The 22,162-nt window shown below is 43.8% G+C and overlaps 1 protein-coding gene across 1 annotated transcript; it reads left to right on the top strand.

Annotated features, from left to right (window-relative positions):
* The first annotated feature begins 5,228 nt into the window (after window positions 1-5,228).
* Window positions 5,229-21,822, top strand: LOC109900245 (probable E3 ubiquitin-protein ligase RNF217). Its single transcript, XM_020495933.2, has 6 exons — window positions 5,229-6,185; window positions 17,168-17,389; window positions 17,653-17,817; window positions 18,645-18,846; window positions 20,214-20,285; window positions 21,238-21,822. Exons 1-6 carry the CDS (start codon window positions 5,247-5,249, stop codon window positions 21,312-21,314), a joined length of 1,677 nt encoding a protein of 558 aa, XP_020351522.1. The 5' UTR covers window positions 5,229-5,246; the 3' UTR covers window positions 21,315-21,822.
* The last annotated feature ends 340 nt before the right edge of the window (window positions 21,823-22,162 follow it).

Here is a 22,162-nt window from a genome sequence, read left to right as displayed (position 1 = left end):
GCTTGACCTTTCTAGCTCTCGCTGTAGATTTTGCAGTGACATAGTGTCCCATGAGTGACAGAACATTGAGCCAATCATGGCGAAACTACAGATTATATATATATATATATATATATATTTATTATTATTATTATTTTAGCTAAACAGGTTGGGCTCAAAACAGGGGGGTTAGCCACAGCATTTATGTGTAGAAACTTCAGACCATTTTGACTTTTCAATTCAGATGAGGTAGAAATGTCATGACCTGGGTTAGATTGCACATTTCCTGACAGGAGAAGAAGAAAAAATAATGGCAAGTCAAGATTGTATTTTACAACATTTGGATTCACAGACAGTACTAGAAGCATAGTGCAGAGGAACTAGTCTTTAAAACAACGTATTTCAAAAGGTGCTTATAGACCAAAGATATGGTTAGGTACCGAAAGAACAATCCAGACATGTAAATGCAACCTTGCGGTTTCTCCCATGTCGAATGGGAAAAAATGTGTAGAGTCCTACAGTGCGAAAACGGGAAAAGGGTATGGTTTTTCCCAGGATGAAAAATTCGAAAAACACCAAACATTCACCAGATTTAAGAGGCATTGGGCCCCAAATGCATCATCCTCAGTGTAAGATTATATTAGACCTCAGGATAAGACCCAGATGCAGACAGTTCGAAGTAACAAAAGTTTATTATGAAAACATTGGGCAGGAAAACGAAAGGACAAGGGCAGGCAGAGGTCAGTAATCCAGGGCAGAGTCTGAAAGCTACAGAATGGCAGGCATTCTCAGGGTCAGGACAGGCAGAATGGTCAAAACTAGAAAACAGGGACTAGAGCGAAAACAGGAGTATGGGAAAAACGCTGGTAGGCTTGACAAGACGAACTGGCAACAAACAAACAAACAGAGAACACAGGTATAAATACACAGGGGATAATGGGGCAGATGGGCGACACCTGGAGGGGGCGGAGACAGGCACAAAGACAGGTGAAAAAGATCAGGGTGTGACAGATTCAAGGGTAGACAATAGCAAAAATAGCAAAAGCAACATGTTCGTTTGAGAAATAACCATTAAAAGTTTTCTAAGACTACGATTTAAATAATAGGCCTATGAGGTTGCATGCTAATCACAAATAGGCCTAAGCTACAGTACATAAGCTACAATAAAATAACAATAAAGGCCAGGTAATACAAATAAAAGTGTAAAAGTCCGCATGCGAGGGTGCGAAGCTAACCTGATGCTGTCATATATCATTTTGCCTCTATTTTGCTAAACGCTCCACTCTAGTGTAGGTCATTTAAAAGACCCATGTACTTGCCCTGTACCAAGTATAATGCTCTGGCAGGAGGCTATTGATTACATCCCTCGCATCAAGCACATGCGGAAACCTATGGATATAAAAAAATGTATCTCCTATACATATGTCTGCAGGTTTACCTGGGTTTTCTATTAAATATTACTTTATGAAAGAAAGCAAGGTGTGAAGCACATTGTTACTTGTGACCCTGAGACCTATACAGACCTATACAGCTTTCTATAGTAAACGAAGCTTGCCATCTGGTAGAACAGGACATACTCTGCTTCCACACTGGAAACTGGATCATTACCCAATAAGGCATTTGGAAACAGAATCATTTCTTATATAATACTGGAGTTGAGCTGTGCTAGGGGGGAAGAAATCAATGCTTGACACTTGCTTTTTTTAATCTGATCTTTGCGTGTGTGTCTCTAAATATACACCAATTATGGCGAGGACGCTGTCTTTACTTGGAAACCACAGAGGTAATGTTCACAGAGCAATGGCCCCAACATACAGAGCTGACTGGAAGTTCACTGAATGCTCAATCTCCCTCGAAATTAAATGTCAAGGACTCACCAATATGCACAGCCATCTGTTCAAGAGAATATGCAGAGTATTCTCTTTTAAAAGCTCCAGCAGAGTAAAACTGCAGCCTGGCTCCAAGCTGACCAAAGAGGTGCCATCATGTGACAGATCATTGTAAGAGAGTCCTGGGAGACCCGTCGGTGTTAGACAATGATGAACAGGAATAAAAGCATATAGGCTCCTATGCTAAATAGTGCTGAGAACATCAGTGACATCTTAGAGCTCCGTATGTGATGACATTTACATTTTAGTCATTTAGCAGACAATCTTATCAGAGCGATTTACAGGATCAATTATGATTAAGTGCCTTGCTCAAGGGCACATTGACATATTTTTCACATAGTTGGCGGGATTCAAACCAGCAATCTTTCGGCATTCCTAGCCATTAGTGTCTGTCTCCTCTTTACCTCCATCAAACATTCTGTCTGGACCTCCTGACACAGGAACCACATGTAGTTGAGGTGTACAGTACCAGTCAAAAGTTTGGGCACACCTACTAATTCTAGGGTTTTCCTTTATTTCTTACAGTTTTCTACATTGTAGAATAATAGTGAAGACATCAACACTATGAAATAACACATATCGAATCATGTAGTGACCAAAACAGTGTTAAACAAATCAAAATATATGTTATATTTGAGATTCTTCAAAATAGCCACCCTTTACCTTGATGACAGCATTGCACACACTTGGCATTCTCTCAACCAGCTTCATGAGGTAGTCACCAGAATGCATTTCAATTAACAGGTGTGCCTTGTTAAAACTTAAATTGTGGAATTTCTTTCCTTCTTAATGCCTTTGAGCCAATCTGTTGTGTTGTGACAAGGTAGGGGTGGTATACAGTAGATAGCCCTATTTGGTAAACGACCAAGTCCATATTATGGCAAGAACCACTCAAATAAGTAAAGAGAAATGACAGTCCATCATTACTTTAAGACATAAAGGTCAGTCAATACAGAACATTTCAAGAACTTTGAAAGATTCTTAAAGTGCAGTCACAAAACCATCAAGCGCTATGATGAAACTGGCTCTCATGAGGGCTGCCACAAGAAGGAAAGAACACAGAGTTACCTCTGCTGCAGAGGATAAGTTCATTAGAGTTTCCAGCATCAGAAATTGCAGCCCAAATAAATGTTTCACAGAGTTCCAGTAACAGACACATCTCAACATCAACTGTTCAGAGGAGACTGTGTGAGTCAGGCCTTGATGGTTGCTGCAAAGACACCACTACTAAAGGACACCAATAATAAGAAGAGACTTGCTTGGGCCAAGAAACACGAGCAATGGACGATCTCCCCATGTGTGGTTCCCACCGTGAAGCTTGGAGGAGGAGGTGTTATGGTGCTTTGCTGGTGACACTGTCATTGATTTATTTAAAATTCAAGGCACACTTAACCAGCAAGGCTACCACAGCATTCTGCAGCGATACGCCATCCCATCTGGTTTGCACTTAGTGGGACTATCATTTGTTTTTCAAAAGGACAATGACCCAACACACCTCCAGGCAGTGCTCAACAAGTGCCGAGTATATGTGGGAACTCCTTCAAGACTGTTGGAAAAGCATTCCAGGTGAAGCTGGTTGAGAGAATGCCAAGAGTGTGCAAAGCTGTCATCAAGGCAAAGTGTGGCTACTTTGAAGAATCTCAAATATAATGATTTGTTTAACACTTTTTTGGCTATTACATGATTCCATATGTTTTATTTCACAGTTTTGATGTCTTCATTATTATTCTACAATGTAGTAAATAGTAAAATAAAGAAAAACCCTTGCATGAGTAGGTGTGTCCAAACTTTTGACTGGTACTGTATATATGATGTACGATGTTGGGAAGGGGAGGTATGACTGATGAGCCATATCACTGTACTACCTTCAATGCCACTTATTCATATATTAGCTGCCACTCTCAATGCCAATTTAAAGGAAAATCCACTCAAAAATCTTTTGGTATTTTTTGTTGATACAGTCCCAAAATGTTTTGTATTTCCACATTGAAGTTGTCAAGATATTGTTATTTTAAGAAGCAAAGTGTTACTGGCCACAGCATCATGATGATGCAAAATGCTGGATGACTGAGGAATTCACAGTCTAAGTCAGCATGTCTGCTGTATTTTGAAAGTAAAATAAAATATGCTTATAAACAGTTTAATACACAATTCACCATTTAAATTGTACATATTCATTATACTACATATCAAGAGGTTATCTTTATGAACCCTGTTTGAATATCATTATGGTATTAGTCATTTTCTCACCTGCCAAACATACCCACATGCAGTTGGCTTCTTAAATACAATATTAGCTTCATCACACAGTGTGTGAAACTTGCTTGTCTTTGCTGAATTCCTCCCTCTCTGTATGGTAAAGCATGCATATATCACAGAACCCCAAGGGTCCACTTAGCTTGGGAAAAATCAACTAAATCGAGCACAGTGTTGATTCAGCACGTGCCCATTAGCCCTTGGTGGCCTGTTATTAAGGTAGTTTAGCCTGAAAGCCCTCAGAAGAAAACTGCACAGTCAGCGCATATGCTTGTCTTACTTTTTTACGTTTCTTCTTTTGCAGTTCCAAATCCTAAATGCAAATGCCCATGTTGTGTTGTTGTGTTAGACTCTACTACCCTCTACTGTTGACTGTTGTTGTTGCACTGGACCCCAAAAACATTTATGATGATATTTCAGTGTTTTGCTGAGAATACTGTAGATTCATATCTAAACAATTATTGGTTGAAGGTTAAACCCCCATGGCAAAATAAATGCATTGAAAAAATATAGTCAGTTGTGAAATTAAATGCTATAACTTTCTGAATTGTCATTGTTTTATTGATAATGTCTTTCAGCCAGACTATTGACATTGGAAACTGTAATGGTAGAATGTATTATAATCTCACCAAATATGGATATTATAATTGGTATAGTGTATTTTTTCCTAAATGCTTGACGTAAGGTGTTTCTCACTTTGTGGAATAAAAAGGTTACCCTCATGACTTGTATGAGTTGCGTCCATAGATTTGATGCGCCCTTTGTGGGCAATGGACGTAAATTACAGGTCATACAGTCCTAGATTGATTCTACCTTGGTTGGTGGTAGCCTGTTGCTGGGCAGCCAAGCGTCCAAGGATCCCCAGAGACGACACTATTAACGTTGCTTAACAGTAATAGATGGATATGCATCTGACTCTTACCTTGCTTTTTTTTAATCAACAAATGCGTTGTTATTTCACAGCCAACGAGCTGGCGAGCGTACAGGTTGCAAGTCAAACAGCTACAATGTTACGGATTTATTTTCTCCCACACGCAGCCCCGGAAGCAGAAATACACCTCACTTGGGTTTTGTTTTGTTTTGTTTGTTAGTATCTGGAGTTGGAGAAGAGGTAGAGCGTGCATGGGGAGTTGCACCTTGGGAATGGAAGATGAACACATTTCTCTGAATGTGTATACGTGTAAAATGCCGAGTTTTGTCAGCAGATATGACGAAGAGACAGTCTGCAATCCTTCAGAAATGCTTGATAAAGTTGAGACATCAGGCACAGATTTGATTCAAGATGTCAGGGAAACAAAGATCCAAACACCAGACGGTGACGGGATTTTGGAGACGCACACACACAGGGTTACGAGAAGGGGGAGTAAAGAAAATGTTGAGGGATACAATTTCAGAAAACCGACTGCAGTGGGTATTTTGAGGAGGAATTTCGGGACGACGAGATCCCCTACGAATTTCAAAAACAATTCAGAAGATGACCAAAAACACCCAGAGGATGCCATGGTAGAAATAGTTTTAAATGAACGAATTGATCATGTGGACCTTGAAAAGTCAAGTGGCAGTGAAACGAATGTAAAAGAGCAAATCGCAGATCACATAGAGGGATTAACGTCATCCGATTTGAATGAAGTTGATGTAACATATTCTGACGATATTTGTGAAAGTAGCAGGGCTGACGACGATGTCGTACAGTTAAAGGAGCATGTTTACTGTACTGTATACTGTATTGCAAACGATAACTACAGGAAACCAGCTGACAATACCGGAGAACACCAATATAATGGGGCGATAACTCCGTCAACATCAAACGTCATTACAAAGCCATCCACAGATTTGCGGCAGCAGAGCAATCTGGAAATGGGCCACCACGCCGTTTCCGATCCATATACCCTACCGAACCTGGTTGATCCTAGAACTCTGAGCAACTTTTACAACGGGGATTACAATGAATCAGTTGTTTTGCCATGTCGCATCTGTCTGGACGACACACACATAAAGCCGTTACTTTGTTGCAAGAAGGCTGTCTGTGAGGAATGCCTGAAAATATACATCATTTCACAGGTAAAGGCCTGGTATCCCAATTGTCTATGTTATCAAGCCTTCTTGGTGGGTGGGTGGGTGTGTGCGCAATAGACACGCTGACACAAAACAAGATGGGGCCTATATATATATATATATATATATACATATATATACATATAACATACATTTATGGCACTTGTAGGCCCACCTGTTTTGATACATTTTTGTTTTCACAACACAAATGTACGTTTATACCCCTTGGATTGCTTTGTGTTAATTTAAGATCCTCTCCAGCTCATTTGGCATCTTAATAGTGTATCTGGGTGCAGATGTTGTGGTCTGTCGACAGCTGGCTTGCTGTGTCCTTCTGAATGAACCCAATGGGAGCCCTGGTCCATGTGCTCAGTTACCACTAAGAGGAACACCTGCAGGGAGAGCACTGGGATCTAGTATTACACTGTGCACCATGTGTTCAACTACCTGAGGAACACCCAGTCAGATGGTCTGTCTCCTGCTACAGCCTGGAGGAGTGCCAAGTAATTGGGATGTAGGCTAGTATAGTGATGAAAAAACAGGTTGAACACTTTCCCATCTTAGTGTTGGGCCTAAATGTCAGTATTTTGCTGGGCTGCTTGGAGAGAAGGGATGGAAGGGATAGCCCATTGTGTTGTAACGGTACTGCCTCGGCCATTGTTATCCTTGTTTAGGGAAGTCATGTGCTTCCTGCTTTCTGAGCCAACTGACTCATCTCACAAGGAACAATCTGCAACTGTGCTGCGCTGTGGAATTCAACAGGATGATGAGGCCTAACTCGGTGCAACTGAGTGTAAAGTGAAAGGATATGCAAGGCTTTTCCCAGAGAATGTATCAGACCGTGTCTCTGTCTATCCTTTAATTCGTTGTGGAATGACTTAATACAGTTTCTATGGATGTCTAACGCAGATAACCAGTGAGTGGTGTCTGTGGTTGGTTTGCACAGAAAGGGAGTCTGTAAATTATAAAAACAAATGCAGGGTGACAAAAGAAATTGCAACATCAGGGAAGGCACTGACTGCCTGCAGAATGAATTTGTTGGCTGAGGGAGGTGGGTGTGCTGAGCGCTGTCTTTCCTTGCGGCTGATGGCAGCAGCAGAGGGAGGGGTGGGGACAGGTTGTTTGTGGCTTTAATTGATAGCTTAATCACAGAGCTCTGTCTCTGTAGAACCTAGTGAAATCACACTTCTCTACCTCTGGAGGCTGCGTGCTGCGGTGTGTTATCTCTGAAGACAACATCAGTTGTCCACCTAGACCAGGGGTCTCCAACATTTTCTAGCATGAGAGCTACTTTTAAATAATGTAACATGTTGCAAGCATTTTTTTTTTTAGCTCATTCTTTTCTTCTCCACTCTCCTGCAACTCTTCCCGGGGTCCTTGGTGCACTACTTTCTCTTGTACAGTATGTTTTCTGTCAATATACCTGGTCAAATAATGGTAATAAACAACTCTAAGGGGGAGCTCTATAAAATAGTTTTTAGATCTGGAAGATTTTTTGGACTGCAATTTTGACTTAAATGCGCATCTAACCCTTTAATTGTGCATCTAACCCTTTAATTGTGCATCTAACCCTTTAATTGTGCATCTAGCGAGTGAGGAATGGTTTTGGGAAATGTATTTCTGTCGACCCACAAGACGGTTATCACATCTACTGCCTACGCACGGAATGATATAAAAACCGGGGCAATATTGCTGGAAATTAATTGTGTTAGGTTTGTCTTTTTAAGCCAATAGTGGCAGTAGTTGGGAGATTGTGGTGTCTGATACTTGTGAGATTTGTTTGACAGTTTGCTGTGGAAAACATAAATGTTATGTACTTTCTGAATTGTTTGGTGAGCTACTCATACATTATATATTCAAAAGTAAGTGGACACATCTTCAAATTAGTGGATTTGGCTATTTTAGCTACACCCGTTGCTGACAGGTGTATAAAATTGAACATACAACCATACAATCTCCATACACAAACATTTGCAGTAGAATGGTCTTGCTGAAGAGCTCAGTGACATTCAATGTGGCACTGTCATAGGATGCCACCTTTCCAATGAGACAATTCATCAAATTTCTGCCCTGCTAGAGTTGCCCCGGTCAACTGTAAGTGCTCTTATTGTGAAGTGGAAACGTCTAGGAGCAACAACAGCTCAGCCGCGAAGTGTTAGGTCACCAAGCTCACAGAACTGGACTGCAGAAGCGAGTAGCGCATAAAAATGATCTGTTCTTGGTTGCAACACTCACTACCAAGTTCCAAACTGCCTCTGGAAGCAACGTCAGCACAATAACTGTTCATGGGGAGCTTTGTGAAATGGGTTTCCATGGCCGAGCAGTGGCACACAAGCCTAAGATCACCATGCGCAATGCCAAGCGCCGGCAGAAGTGGTATAAAACTTGCTGCCATTGGAGTCTGAGCAGTGGAAACACGCTCTCTGGAGTGATGAATCGCGCTTCGCAATCTGGCAGTCCAATGGACAAAAATACAGAAATGGATTGTTGAGATCATTGTGGAAGAACTTGACTGGCCTGCACAGAGCCCTGACCTCAACCACATCGAACACCTCTGGGATGAATTGGAACGCAGACTGCGGGGCAGGCCTAATCACCCAACATCAGTGCCCGACCTCACTAATGCTCTTGTGGCTGAATGGAGCAATGTTCCTACATCTAGTGGAAAGCCTTTCTAGAAGAGTGGAGGCTGTTATAGCAGCAAAGGGGGACTTTCTCCATATTAAGGCCCATGATTTTAGAATGAGATGTTTGACGAGCAGGTTTCCACATACTGTTGGTCATGTAGTGTATGTAGCTGCGAGCTACTGGTAGCTCGAGATCGACCTGTTTAAGACCCCTGACCTAGAGGGATCTTGTTATTGTCATCAGGTAGCATCAGATTGCAGACTGTTCCTTGGCTTTCAAATCCAATTGAGTCGCTGACTCATCTGTCTCGGGGTCAGGATAGGGACTGTTACAGCTCCAGTTTCCTCCATGTTCACGTGTCTGTCATGCCTAATGCATTTCAGGTATTAAACCTGTTTTAAAGGATTTGCTGTTGGCTCTTTTGTGCTCAAATGCTCTAACACTTCTGGTGTTCTGGTTTCTAAGCTTTTCCAGTGATCTATATACATTATACAACTCAAGGAGTTGCAGGCCTTCCATGCTTTATGTTCTAAGGATCTAATGAACACTGAAACAGTGGGAAAATAGGCCTAGTTACTCTACCAAAACTTGTCCAGTTATTGATCTATGTCACGGGTCTTCAACCTTTTCTTGCACAGGGGCCCCCTCCCAGGCAAACCGGCAACCCATGGACCCACATCATATGTTAGCAAAACATTTCCTGTCTTATCACCAAGTGAATGATAGCTAGAAAGGTAACTCCAAACATATTTGGACATACATACAAACATAAACAGCAGCTGTTTAGCTGGTTAAACAAAGCTTAGTTAGCAAAAATGTATGTCCAAGTCAAAAAAGCTTACCTGCTGCCAGCGGCACTTGCCTCGCTGGTAGCCCATTCGCCGGCGCTTAATCAAAGCCTATGTCAGATACTCTAGTGAGTGTAACTGGCTACAATGTGTGTAATTGGCTCAATATTGGAAGTTGAAAAATAAAGTTGACATCATTAGAAAGAAGAGATTCTACTCTTACTGTAGGAACGTATATCATTCAACATGTATTTATTCAGTTGTTTTTAGTGATAGTCATAAAACCATTGAAATAATAAAACATATAAATCCATTCTCCCCTTCCCTGCAGTACTTCAGCGGACCCCTAATGGGCCAGGGACCCCTAATGGGCCAGGGACCCCTAATGGGCCAGGGACCCCTAATGGGCCAGGGACCCCTAATGGGCCAGGGACCCCTAATGGGCCAGGGACCCCTGGTTGAATACCCCTGGTGTAAGTGTTCTGTCTCAACCGATGTGGGGTTGAAGAATACCTACTAGCTCCTCAGTCCTGTCCTACAGTATCTATTATTTCCCTCTTTTCTTGAGGACTTCTCATAGCTGGTTTGCCTGTAATGATTCAAACTCATTGTTTATAAAGTCTTAATGTCATTATGATTACAAACGCCTGCATGTCTTCCAGTCTCATGAATAGGCTGCGTGCTCTTGTCTTCATTGATGTGATGCTGCCTGCAGAGGGATGGAAATATGACTATCACTCCAGTTCAATCCCTCACCATGTCTTGAGTGCAAAAAATACACTGTATTTTAAAAAGCCTAATTTAAATGGCTAATTATTCATATAATATAGCTACATGGCTGTCAAATCAAATCAAATCAAATCAAATCAAATTTATTTATATAGCCCTTCGTACATCAGCTGATATCTCAAAGTGCTGTACAGAAACCCAGCCTAAAACCCCAAACAGCAAGCAATGCAGGTGGAGAAGCACGGTGGCTAGGAAAAACTCCCTAGAAAGGCCAATACCTAGGAAGAAACCTAGAGAGGAACCAGGCTATGTGGGGTGGCCAGTCCTCTTCTGGCTGTGCCGGGTGGAGATTATAACAGAACATGGTCAAGATGTTCAATGTTCATAAATGACCAGCATGGTCGAATAATAATAAGGCAGAACAGTTGAAACTAGAGCAGCAGCACAGTCAGGTGGAAGTTGAAACTGGAGCAGCAGCATGGCCAGGTAGACTGGGGACAGCAAGGAGTCATCATGTCAGGTAGTCCTGGGGCATGGTCCTAGGGCTCAGGTCAGTTGAAACTGGAACAGCAGCATGGCCAGGTGGACTGGGGACAGCAAGGAGTCATCATGTCAGGTAGTCCTGGGGCATGGTCCTAGGGCTCAGGTCCTCCGAGAGAGAGAAAGAAAGAGAGAAGGAGAGAATTAGAGAACGCACACTTAGATTCACACAGGACACCGAATAGGACAGGAGAAGTACTCCAGATATAACAAACTGACCCCAGCCCCCCGACACATAAACTACTGCAGCATAAATACTGGAGGCTGAGACAGGAGGGGTCAGGAGACACTGTGGCCCCATCCGAGGACACCCCCGGACAGGGCCAAACAGGAAGGATATAACCCCACCCACTTTGCCAAAGCACAGCCCCCACACCACTGTCCTTATCATTGCTTTCGGAATGTTCGTGTGTTGTGTCATTTTTTTACACATCCATGTGTCTAGTTAGGAACAACACATTGTTTTACATTTAACACAATCACTGTGTTGGCACATTTAACACAATCACTGTGTTGGCACATTTAACACAATCACTGTGTGGTCCCTAACTAGACTGATGAGCACTATCATTGTTGAGCCATGTATTGTCTACTTCAATCAAAATCAAATGTATTTATAAAGCCCTTCTTACATCAGCTGATGTCACAAAGTGCTGTACAGAAACTCAGTCTAAAACCCCAAACAGCAAGCAATGCACATGTAGAAGCACAGTGGCTAGAAAAAAACTCCCTAGAAAGGCCAGAACCTAGGAAGAGACCTAGAGAGGGACCAGGCTATGAGGGGTGGCCAGTTCTCTACTGGCTGTGCCGGGTGGAGATTATAACAGAACATGGCCAAGATGTTCAAATGTTCATAGATGACCAGCAGGGTCAAATAATAATAATAATCACAGTGGTTGTAGAGGGTGAAACAGGTCAGCACCTCAGGAGTAAATGTCAGTTGGCTTTTCATAGCCGATCATTCAGAGAATCTCTACCGCTCCTGCTGTCTCTAGAGAGTTGATAACAGCAGGTCTGGGACAGGTAGTACGTGCAGTGAACAGGTCAGGGTTCCATAGCCGCAGGCAGAACAGTTGAAACTGGAGCAGCAGCACGACCTGGTGGACTGGGGACAGCAAGGAGTCATCAGGCTAGGTAGTCTTGAGGCATGGTCCTAGGGCTCAGGTCCTCCGGGAGATAGAAAGAAAGAGAGAGAGAGAGAATTAGAGAGAGCATACTTAAATTCACACAGGACACCGGATAAGACAGGAGAAATACTCCAGATATAACAGACTGACCCTAGCCCCCTCGACACATCAACTATTGCAGCATAAATTCTGGAGGCTGAGACAGGAAGGGTCGGGAGACACTGTGGCCCTGCCCGACGATACCCCCGGACAGGGCCAAACAGGCAGGATATACTTCTAACTCAGGGACATGTTTCCTATTGGTTGATGACAACATATCATTACTTCCTATTTTCTTTGATTAAGGGACTCGTTATATCTGTGTCCCTGTCTTTATGCTGTAGAGGGAATGCCTTAGTATAACTGTGTTCAGTAGAGAGGCCTCAATGCATCTCATGAGAGGCTGGCAAGTTGTTGTCTGCCAGTCAGTCTTGGCATGATTGCAATGTTCTGACCCTTTGATAGGCCAGGATTCAGGAAGCATGTTATCCTACATTCTAGATCTGGTGTGATGCATGTCTTTGTCCCTCACACTGACTCATACATGCTTTGTTTGATATGGTCTGACCTGTCCAGAGCTTGATGATGTACCACTGGCTTGTCAGCTCTGTCAGAGAATATGAAGACTTTCCTCTCAGTACATCTCACTGTATTGCAGGTGTTGCCAGGCACATTGTTATTCACTTGGCTTTTGCATGGATACAGAATAGTAATCCTTTAGTCTGTGTTAGTCATAATAGGATGATATGACTATCACACTGACTAACACTGGTAGGACAGGTGCCTGATTTACCCCCAAAAATGTATCAACCCGACACTGATCTTCTGTTGTATCTGTAGCTTCCAGTCAGGATCACAACATTTCATGAGCATAGATCAAGTGTGACATAACATAAGGAGTTGTGGATGGCACCACCACAGGTAGTATCCATTGTGTTGCTTCTTGCTGCCCTTCGTGGTGTTACCAGCCTTATCATTTGTAGCTCCTCTACTAAAGTTGGTTCCACCGGCTGAGGCTGAACGCTAAGGGCAGGTGTGTGTTGGTTCTTCTAACCTTGTGGGCACCTAAAATCTCCAACTGTCCCCATAAGGATAGTAAAACAAGGAAAATTAGGCCCATGAGGACAAAGGTTATTTTAAGTTTAAGGGTTAGGATTATAGTTAGGGTTATGGGTTAGGGAAATAGGATTTTAAATATAAATACATTTTTAGGTCCCCATGAGGATAGAATAACATAATGTGTGCGTGTGTTGGTTCGATCCTTGTGGGGACCTAAAATCCCCAAATGTCCTTAAGGTTATTTTTAGCTTAAGGGTTACAATTAGGGTAAGGGGTTAAAATTTGGGTTATGGTATGGGTTTGGGTTAGAGTTAGGGGAAATGGGATAATATAACGTGTAGTGTGTGTGCATTTCTGCGTCCGCGCACGAAAGAGAGCTCTACCTCAGGACCAACGTTGTAGTCTGAGGACAGAAGCATTCTGCCTGATGAAGTTAGTCTGCACCTCTGGTCATCAGTGAAATCAGAACTCAAATTAGACCTAATAAAGGGTTGAGAACGCACTCCTGGAGAACGCTCATTCATTTCTCTGTGAGGCTGTGGTGGACTACAGTTTCTCCTCTGTTTGGTTCTGGCTCTGAAGCAGCAGGACAGTTATACTAGGTGTACACATACACACACCACTTGACCACAGATGTTATGCCCTGGTGTAATCCAGGGGCACTGCTCTTGGAGGGCAGAAGCGAAGAGAGATGTTAGTGTATATATTTTTCACGTCTTGCCACAGCTCCAGTGTCCCTGCTGTGTTGGCTGTCAGGGCCACTGTCCTTTGGCCTGGTTAATGGGTGTAGAGGTGGGCTCAGGGTTTCCCTATGGGACTCCTTCACACCCTCATCACTGGGCACTACGTTCACAGGTGGCAACTGTCTTACTGACTGTCTCATCAGTGTCACAGCCTAGCTAGTCCTAAGCCTGTGACCTTGTCTGTGCAGCTTTAGAAGATAGACTTCCCAGTGCAAGTCACAACATAAACTATCCTTCCATTCACTTCCTTTTATTTACACACACAGTAGATATATCATGCTGGTGCCCACACACAGTTAGTTACAGTACAATGGACTAGACATATTATTAGAAGAACACGTCCCATGTTTAGTTAATATGGGTTCTTTTGTCTAGTCAATTGGTCTTGTGTGGCTCAGTTGGTAGGGAATGGTGCTTGCAACGCCAGGGTTGGGGGTTTGATTCCCACGGGGGACCAGTACAAAAATGTATGTGTTCACTACTGTAAGTTGCTCTGGATAAGAGTGTCTGCTAAATGACTGAAATGGAGGTTGGTTGAGTTGGCTGATGTCATGGTTCTGAGAAAGAACAATGTGTGTTATTGATATCTCACTTGCACTGGGACTGCTCTTTCTAGAAATGTCTTCAATCAGCTACCTCAAAAAAACATTCTGCTTGTTGTCACTTTAGGTCTACGTACTTCTGATGGGATAACATATGTGAGTTCATTGGACAACAATAGCTGAGCTGCTGTTGAGCAATCCCAAGAGCAGAACAGAGTGCACAGCCTGGCCCTGAGGAGAGTACAGTCCACACTGTAAACCATTTTGTGTTGTTTTTACTGTAACTTACAGGCAGCTAGTTGCCTGTAAGTTACTGTAAAAAAGGTACATTATGTTACCGTATTGTATGGTATCCAATAGTGTTACTGGAATCTTTTTTGCCTTTGTTTTTATGGTAACTTACAGGCAACTGGCTGCCCGTAAGTTATTGTAAAACAACTGTAATCTTATTATGGCAATTGTAACAAATGAATTAATGAATGGATACATTAATAAAAATTAAAAACAGACCGAAGGACAATGCAGATACTCAACCATTAAAGGTCTGAGACTTGCTGCCACTCCAATCTGTTCCCTATACACATTTAATTGTTAGGGCACAACGACCACATATCAGTTAAATTAGTGCAGCATTCTATCTAAAGGGTGGCACAAATGTAGCCTCTTAACACGGCACACCTCAAAATATGTTAATGAGCCAGAAACAACAGTACCATGCAACCATTTACAGTATGATTTAACATTTACGCCTAAGATCATTCAGACTATATTGTCATTTACGTCAATTTTCTATAAATATTTAATATGGTACTTTACTGTTAGTTTTATTATATAATACTGTCAAAACAACTATAATGTTTTATAGTGCAGGAACAGGGTCCATAGGGCCAGGGGCCAGGCTGTCATAGTGAAAAGAGTCTGCTGGGCATTACCCCAGAGCTGTGCTGCATCACTCTCTAGTCTACTTTATGGACATGTACTACAGGCCCAGCCAGGAGGGGATTACTCAGCTCAGATCAGCAGCAATGTGCTAATCTGGGGCCTACCCGTCTGTCTGCACCATGCCCTGTGAGGAGCACCCTGGAGGGGACCCACTGTGCCTGGAGCAAGGGTGTCCTGGAGCTCTACATGGGAGGGGGAGAGGTGATGGTGGGGTGTACTCATCAGGCTAATGCTAACTCAGTGACTCCCACTGAGGCGTACTGGGCCCTTTTTCCCTCTGTAGTTTTCCACTGTTGTAGTAGTGTTATCAAATCAAATCAAATGTATTTATATAGCCCTTCGTACATCAGCTGATATCTCAAAGTGCTGTACAGAAACCCCAGCCTAAAACCCCAAACAGCAAGCAATGCAGGTGTAGAAGCACGGTGGCTAGGAAAAACTCCCTAGAAAGGCCAAAACCTAGGAAGAAACCTAGAGAGGAACCAGGCTATGTGGGGTGGCCAGTCCTCTTCTGGCTGTGCCGGGTGGAGATTATAACAGAACATGGCCAAGATGTTCAAATGTTCATAAATGACCAGCATGGTCGTATCATAATAAGGCAGAACAGTTGAAACTGGAGCAGCAGCACGGTCAGATGGACTGGGGACAGCAAGGAGTCATCATGTCAGGTAGTCCTGGGGCATGGTCCTAGGGCTCAGGTCCTCCGAGAGAGAGAAAAAAAGAGAATTAGAGAGAGCATATGTGGGGTGGCCAGTCCTCTTCTGGCTGTGCCGGGTGGAGATTATAACAGAACATGGCCAAGATGTTCAAATGTTCATAAATGACCAGCATGTTCAAATAATAAGAAGGCAGAACAGTTGAAACTGGAGCAGCAGCACGGCCAGGTGGACTGGGGACAGCAAGGAGTCATCATGTCAGGTAATCCTGGGGCATGGTCCTAGGGCTCAGGTCCTCCGAGAGAGAGAGAAAGAAAGAGAGAAGGAGAGAATTAGAGAACGCACACTTAGATTCACACAGGACACCGAATAGGACAGAAGAAGTACTCCAGATATAACAAACCCTAGCCCCCCGACACATAAACTACTGCAGCATAAATACTGGAGGCTGAGACAGGAGGGGTCAGGAGACACTGTGGACCCATCCGAGGACACCCCCGGACAGGGCCAAACAGGAAGGATATAACCCCACCCACTTTGCCAAAGCACAGCCCCCACACCACTAGAGGGATATCTTCAACCACCAACACGCCCCCTGGCACGTTATGACTATGGGGTGGCAGATAGCTTAGCGGTTAACAGTGTTGGGCCAGGAACTGAAGTGTCGCTGGTTTGAATCCCCGAGCCGGCTAGGTGAAAAATCTGTTGATGTGCTCTTGAGCAAGGCACTTAACCCTAATAGCTCCTGCAAGTTGCTCTAGATAAGGGCATCTGCAAAATGACTAAAATGACTAGCGAAGTCACTCGTGGTTCATGGAAGCCTTCCAAGGCACATTCTCTCACACACCACAGTATCTCTTATAGGAGGATTAGGGTAACAACAGATCGTACCGCTCAACTTCTGGTAAATAACTTTTCCTTATACAGTACCATCCAGGAAATGTATGTTCCGTACTGTATGTACTGTACACTGTAGTATTTGCTTGTGTATTCTGTTTACCCTTCACCTACATAACACACATGCAATCCAGTAGCTAAATGTATCAACAATATTTTATTACCGGATCTAGGGCCAATGGCTTTGTGTTTGTATGCAACTTACGACCACTGTCTTATTATTTGTTTATCCTAATTTGTCATAAAGCATTCACATCTCTCTCAATTGATCCCTGTGTTATGTCTATGTGTTCCCCAGGTCAGGGTGGGCAGAGCGGACATCGTTTGCCCCATCACAGAGTGCAGTGGTTACCTGGAGGAGAGCCTGGTGGTGTCCCACCTGGGCAGTGAGGAAGTGGCCAAATACAAATACTTCCTGGAACTGAACCAGATTGACTCTAGCACCAAACCCTGTCCCCAGTGCAGCCAGTTCACCTCGCTGAAAGGACACACCCCCAGCAGGGCAGAGCACAAATACAAGGTGAGAGAGAGGGCCTGTACTGTTCTGAGATCAGATATTATACAGCATGACTGAGCACAAGTACAAGGTGAGTACAGGGCCTCTGCTGTTTGTAATTCTTGGGAAAATGTTTAGGTTTCTTGAATCATGGACAAAGTGCTTTTTCATGTATCATTAATGAGGGAGGTTTTAGTCCATGCAGGCACTTCAGTTCTTCTCACCAAATCTATGCCTCTTATACGCCATGCCTCTATCTAGCCAATCACATGTCTATGCCTCTGCAGATCCAGTGCACAAAGTGCCAGTTTGTGTGGTGCTTCAAATGCCACGCCCCCTGGCACGAGGGCCTGAAGTGCCGGGACTACAGGAAAGGGGACAAGCTGCTGCGTCATTGGGCCAGCATCATGGAGCACGGCCAGAGGAACGCCCAGAAGTGCCCCCACTGCAAGGTGGGTGACAGAGCCAGGAGAGTGGAGAAAATAGCAAACCTTGCTAGTTAACATAGCTACTGGAAGAAGATTGTGGTTGACAGTTCTGCAGCCAAAACGATGATATAGGAGGCCTTCTCACATGGTCCTAAATGGTGTTCGCTTGATTAGGCAGGTGGAGACAGGGCCGTCTGTTCTCTCCAGCGTTGTATGTCAACGACATAAGATGATTAAAGATGTGCTTTTCAGTAGTTCTACAGCCATGACAGTGTCCTCTGTGTGTTTTTCTCTAAGAGGAGAGAGAGAAAGAGAGTGTCAGAGGTCTTTTTACCCCCTTGTCCACTTGTAACAATGGCTGGAAATGAAGCATTCCATGTAGTCATAAGACTGAGTCCTGGGCAGAAAGTCAATACCAAATTAGATTTAGTATGCCACGTCAGCTCTTTGTTTCATACACAGTGAGAGGCCTTTTAGAAATCAACAGCAACAAGCACAGTGCTGCTAATTCGTTTTGGTATTGGAAGGAACTTTCACTGAGGTGTTGGCTGCTAGCTGGCTGTCTGTCCATGGCAGCACTCTCCTCTCAATGCAATGTCAGTCAGCATGAGTCAGGTAGAGGGGTTGAGTGATGCTCAGATATCAGGACAAAATGTTCCATTCTTTTCCCTTGATTTGGAACCAAACCAAAATACTTTCTATTCTGGAAATACCTGCGCTGAGCTGACTGATAATCTAGTAATTGATACATATAGTTAATAATTTGTTCAGAAATTAGGGTCCCACTTTAAATGAACAACGACTTATAAAAGCTTTATAGAGCATCCATGAGGTCATGTCGCTCTCTCCAGATCCACATTCAGAGGACGGAGGGCTGCGATCACATGAACTGCACCCAGTGCAGCACCAACTTCTGCTACCGCTGTGGGGAGAAGTACCGCCACTTGCGATTCTTCGGGGATCACACATCCAACCTCAGCGTGTTCGGCTGCAAGTACCGCTACCTTCCTGAGAAGCCCCACCTCCGCCGGCTGGTCCGGGGGTCCGTGTGTGGTGAGTCTGCCCAGCCTCAGCCCGGGCCCCAGAGGCCCTTAAACCCGTTATAGAGGGGACATTTTGGGATTCCCTTTACATTTCATGGTTAATATTATTAGACAAGCAAGCAATCAGTACCCTCTGACAATATGACAACTATATTTAGACTAGGCCCTTAAGGCCTGATTTAAAAAGATGCTCTGATTAGCAGCTGTAGTTTACAGTCCTTCTGCCTCCCTTTTAATTCAGTCGTTACACTGCCCATGACTTTCCTCCTTGGTCTCTGTGGTCAGACTCAGAAAGATACATACGCGTCACATACGCGACGAATTAACTTCAATTAGCATGTGGGTGGCCTTTCATCTTCTTAATCAGTTCACACAATAATGAAGATGATCAAAACAGCATATACTAGCTTGATGCTGCAGACATGACTCGTTCAAAACCCATTTTCACAGTACGTCTAGTGCCTATGCTAAAAATTGCATTGTGCATTGCAGTGCATTGTAATTTCTCACAGCTCTGAAGTCAGAACAATAACGGTAAACTGTAGCTGCCAACACAGTGGATGATTTGCATGCCCCTTATCAGCAGAACTTCCTTATCTGAGAAGAGGACTGGCCACCCCACATAGCCTGGTTCCTCTCTAGGTTTCTTCCTAGGTTTTGGCCTTTCTAGGGAGTTTTTCCTAGCCACCGTGCTTCTACACCTGCATTGCTTGCTGTTTGGGGTTTTAGGCTGGGTTTCTGTACAGCACTTTGAGATATCAGCTGATGTACGAAGGGCTATATAAATACATTTGATTTGATTTGATTTGAGATGACCCATGTCTTTGTGACCCTGCCTGCGGTGTGTGAATAGTGAACAGCTCAACTGAGAGATTCAGTAGTTCTCCGATAGGTGCTCTGACTGCAGCTCTGTATCTGTTGTTCCCTCAGGGCCTTGTGTAGTGACATGCAGTGCCTCAGCTGTTGCTCCCTGAGTGGGGTTAGCTAAAGTTAGTCCGATACCAGCATGGTGCCAATGGAAACATCTGACACACACTGACGGTGGGATAATGTGTCCCTCAAAGGGTCTACAAAAACCCCTCTACCTCCCATTAAAACACTCCACTGCCTGCTTCCATTCTCATGTTTTAACAGCCGTGCCAATGAAAACAAACATGGGAATTATCTAAACCGTAGTCCCATAACTCACTACTGGCTGTTTTGATTTAGGTTGGGTGTACTGTAATTGCGCAGGACCTCTGATAACCTGTTAAAAATGTGAATGTGCCAAGGTGCTATTCCAAACTGCCCTGTCCTCCCCATGCATTTTCATGCATGTAATTGTCCTGACCCCTCATGCATATCTGTGTTGTCTCTTCTGTCTCCCTCCCATTCCAGTGAGTAAAGTGGTGGTGGCCCCTGTTGTCATAGTCCTGGTGGTGGTTGTCGGAGCAGTATCCATGGTCATAGGTAAGCATTGTTACATCCTTTTTAACATTAAACGACTACTATTACCTACTGTTTTAGTCCTGCTCTTTTAATCCCTAGATAACAACATGAAACATTACATAACCGCTGGTGCTTTAGAGAATCTGAAATGTGTTACTTTCCCTTGGTTCAGGTATGTAGTGTGACTCCGCTTGTTCAGTGGCCGTGGTCTGCTGGAGAGGGCTATCTGTGTTTTGGTGTGAATTGATAGAAGCAGCTAAGTGTCTGCTTGTCCACTTCAGATAGCACTGCTACACTGGGCGATGGGAGGATGACACACTGATATAAAGCTGTTGACAGACACTTGTTAATCCCGCTCACAAATGATCTTTACTGTTGTGTGTCCGTATTTCAAAGGTAATGTGTTACTAGTGCGAACAACAGAACAGTATTGAGATTATTAAAGTATTTCCTTGATCGATCACCAATACTGTGAACACTTCCTTGCGAGAGGTGTCATTTCCTTGATCGATCACCAATACTGTGAACACTTCCTTGCGAGAGGTGTCATTTCCTTGATCGATCACCAATACTGTGAACACTTCCTTGCGAGAGGTGTCATTTCCTTGATCGATCACCAATACTGTGAACACTTCCTTGCGAGAGGTGTCATTTCCTTGATCGATCACCAATACTGTGAACACTTCCTTGCGAGAGGTGTCATTTCCTTGATCGATCACCAATACTGTGAACACTTCCTTGCGAGAGGTGTCATTTCCTTGATCGATCACCAATACTGTGAACACTTCCTTGCGAGAGGTGTCATTTCCTTGATCGATCACCAATACTGTGAACACTTCCTTGCGAGAGGTGTCATTTCCTTGATCGATCACCAATACTGTGAACACTTCCTTGCGAGAGGTGTCATTTCCTTGAGCTTAGATCCCATTCCATATTAACTGGCCTGTTCTCTCCTACTCTGCTCTCTCCTCAGGACTCGTGGCTTTTCCTATCTTCTACATCTGTAAGAAGAGACGGCAGCGCACCCAGGGTACTGGCCGTTGGCACTGAGCTGAGCACCATGGCAGTGTGGTCAGGACCCTGCTCCAGATACGAAGCCCAGGGAGGGGACACAGGGATTTGGGGGGAGGGGGGAGGGTTGGTCTCCATCCACAGCCTGAGAAGAGCAATGCTTTCCAGTGGCCTTCTCTCTCTACTGCATGTCTACCACAACACTGTATGTGGCTCCTCCTCCAGCCTGTGGATCTAAAGGCTCACAGAGCAGTCTACTCCTGTTCCGCCCACCTTACCTCCACAGTGTCTGGGCTCCTATAGCATGGCTAGTGAAACAGAAACACATTGGGTAGAATGGGAAAGAGTTACTGAAGACGTGTGGGTGAGTCTATCACCATTCTTTTGCGGACCCTGAGCACCTGCATATTTATGACATTTTCAGGGATTTTATTGTGATGCGTCCATACAGGTAACTACCAAAATGAAGGAAAAACTTGAGTAAATGAGGGATACAAAGTGCAGTGCATTCAGAAATTTTTTGTCACGCTACAGCCTTATTGTATTTTTCCCCCATCAATCTACACACAATACCCCATAATGACATAGCAACATTTTTGAAAATGTATAAATAAATAACAACGTATACGTTATTTACATAAGTATTCAGACCCTTTGCTCTGAGACTCAAAATTGAGCTCTGATGCATCCTGTTTCCATTGATCACCTGATGGTCACTCTGACAGAGCTCCAGTGTTCGTCTGTGGATATTGGAGAACCTTCTAGTAGAAGAACCTTCTGCAGCACTCCACCAATCAGGCCTTTATGGAAAAGTGACCAGACGGAAGCCACTCCTCAGTAAAAGGCACGTGACAGCCCGCTTGGAGTTTGCCAAAAGGCACCTAAAG

This window comes from Oncorhynchus kisutch, linkage group LG12 (assembly GCF_002021735.2).
Source record: "Oncorhynchus kisutch isolate 150728-3 linkage group LG12, Okis_V2, whole genome shotgun sequence".
Lineage (NCBI taxonomy): Eukaryota > Metazoa > Chordata > Actinopteri > Salmoniformes > Salmonidae > Oncorhynchus > Oncorhynchus kisutch.
The sequence above is the reverse complement of the archived record's forward strand: the minus strand, read 5'-3'. Positions and strand labels throughout refer to the sequence as shown.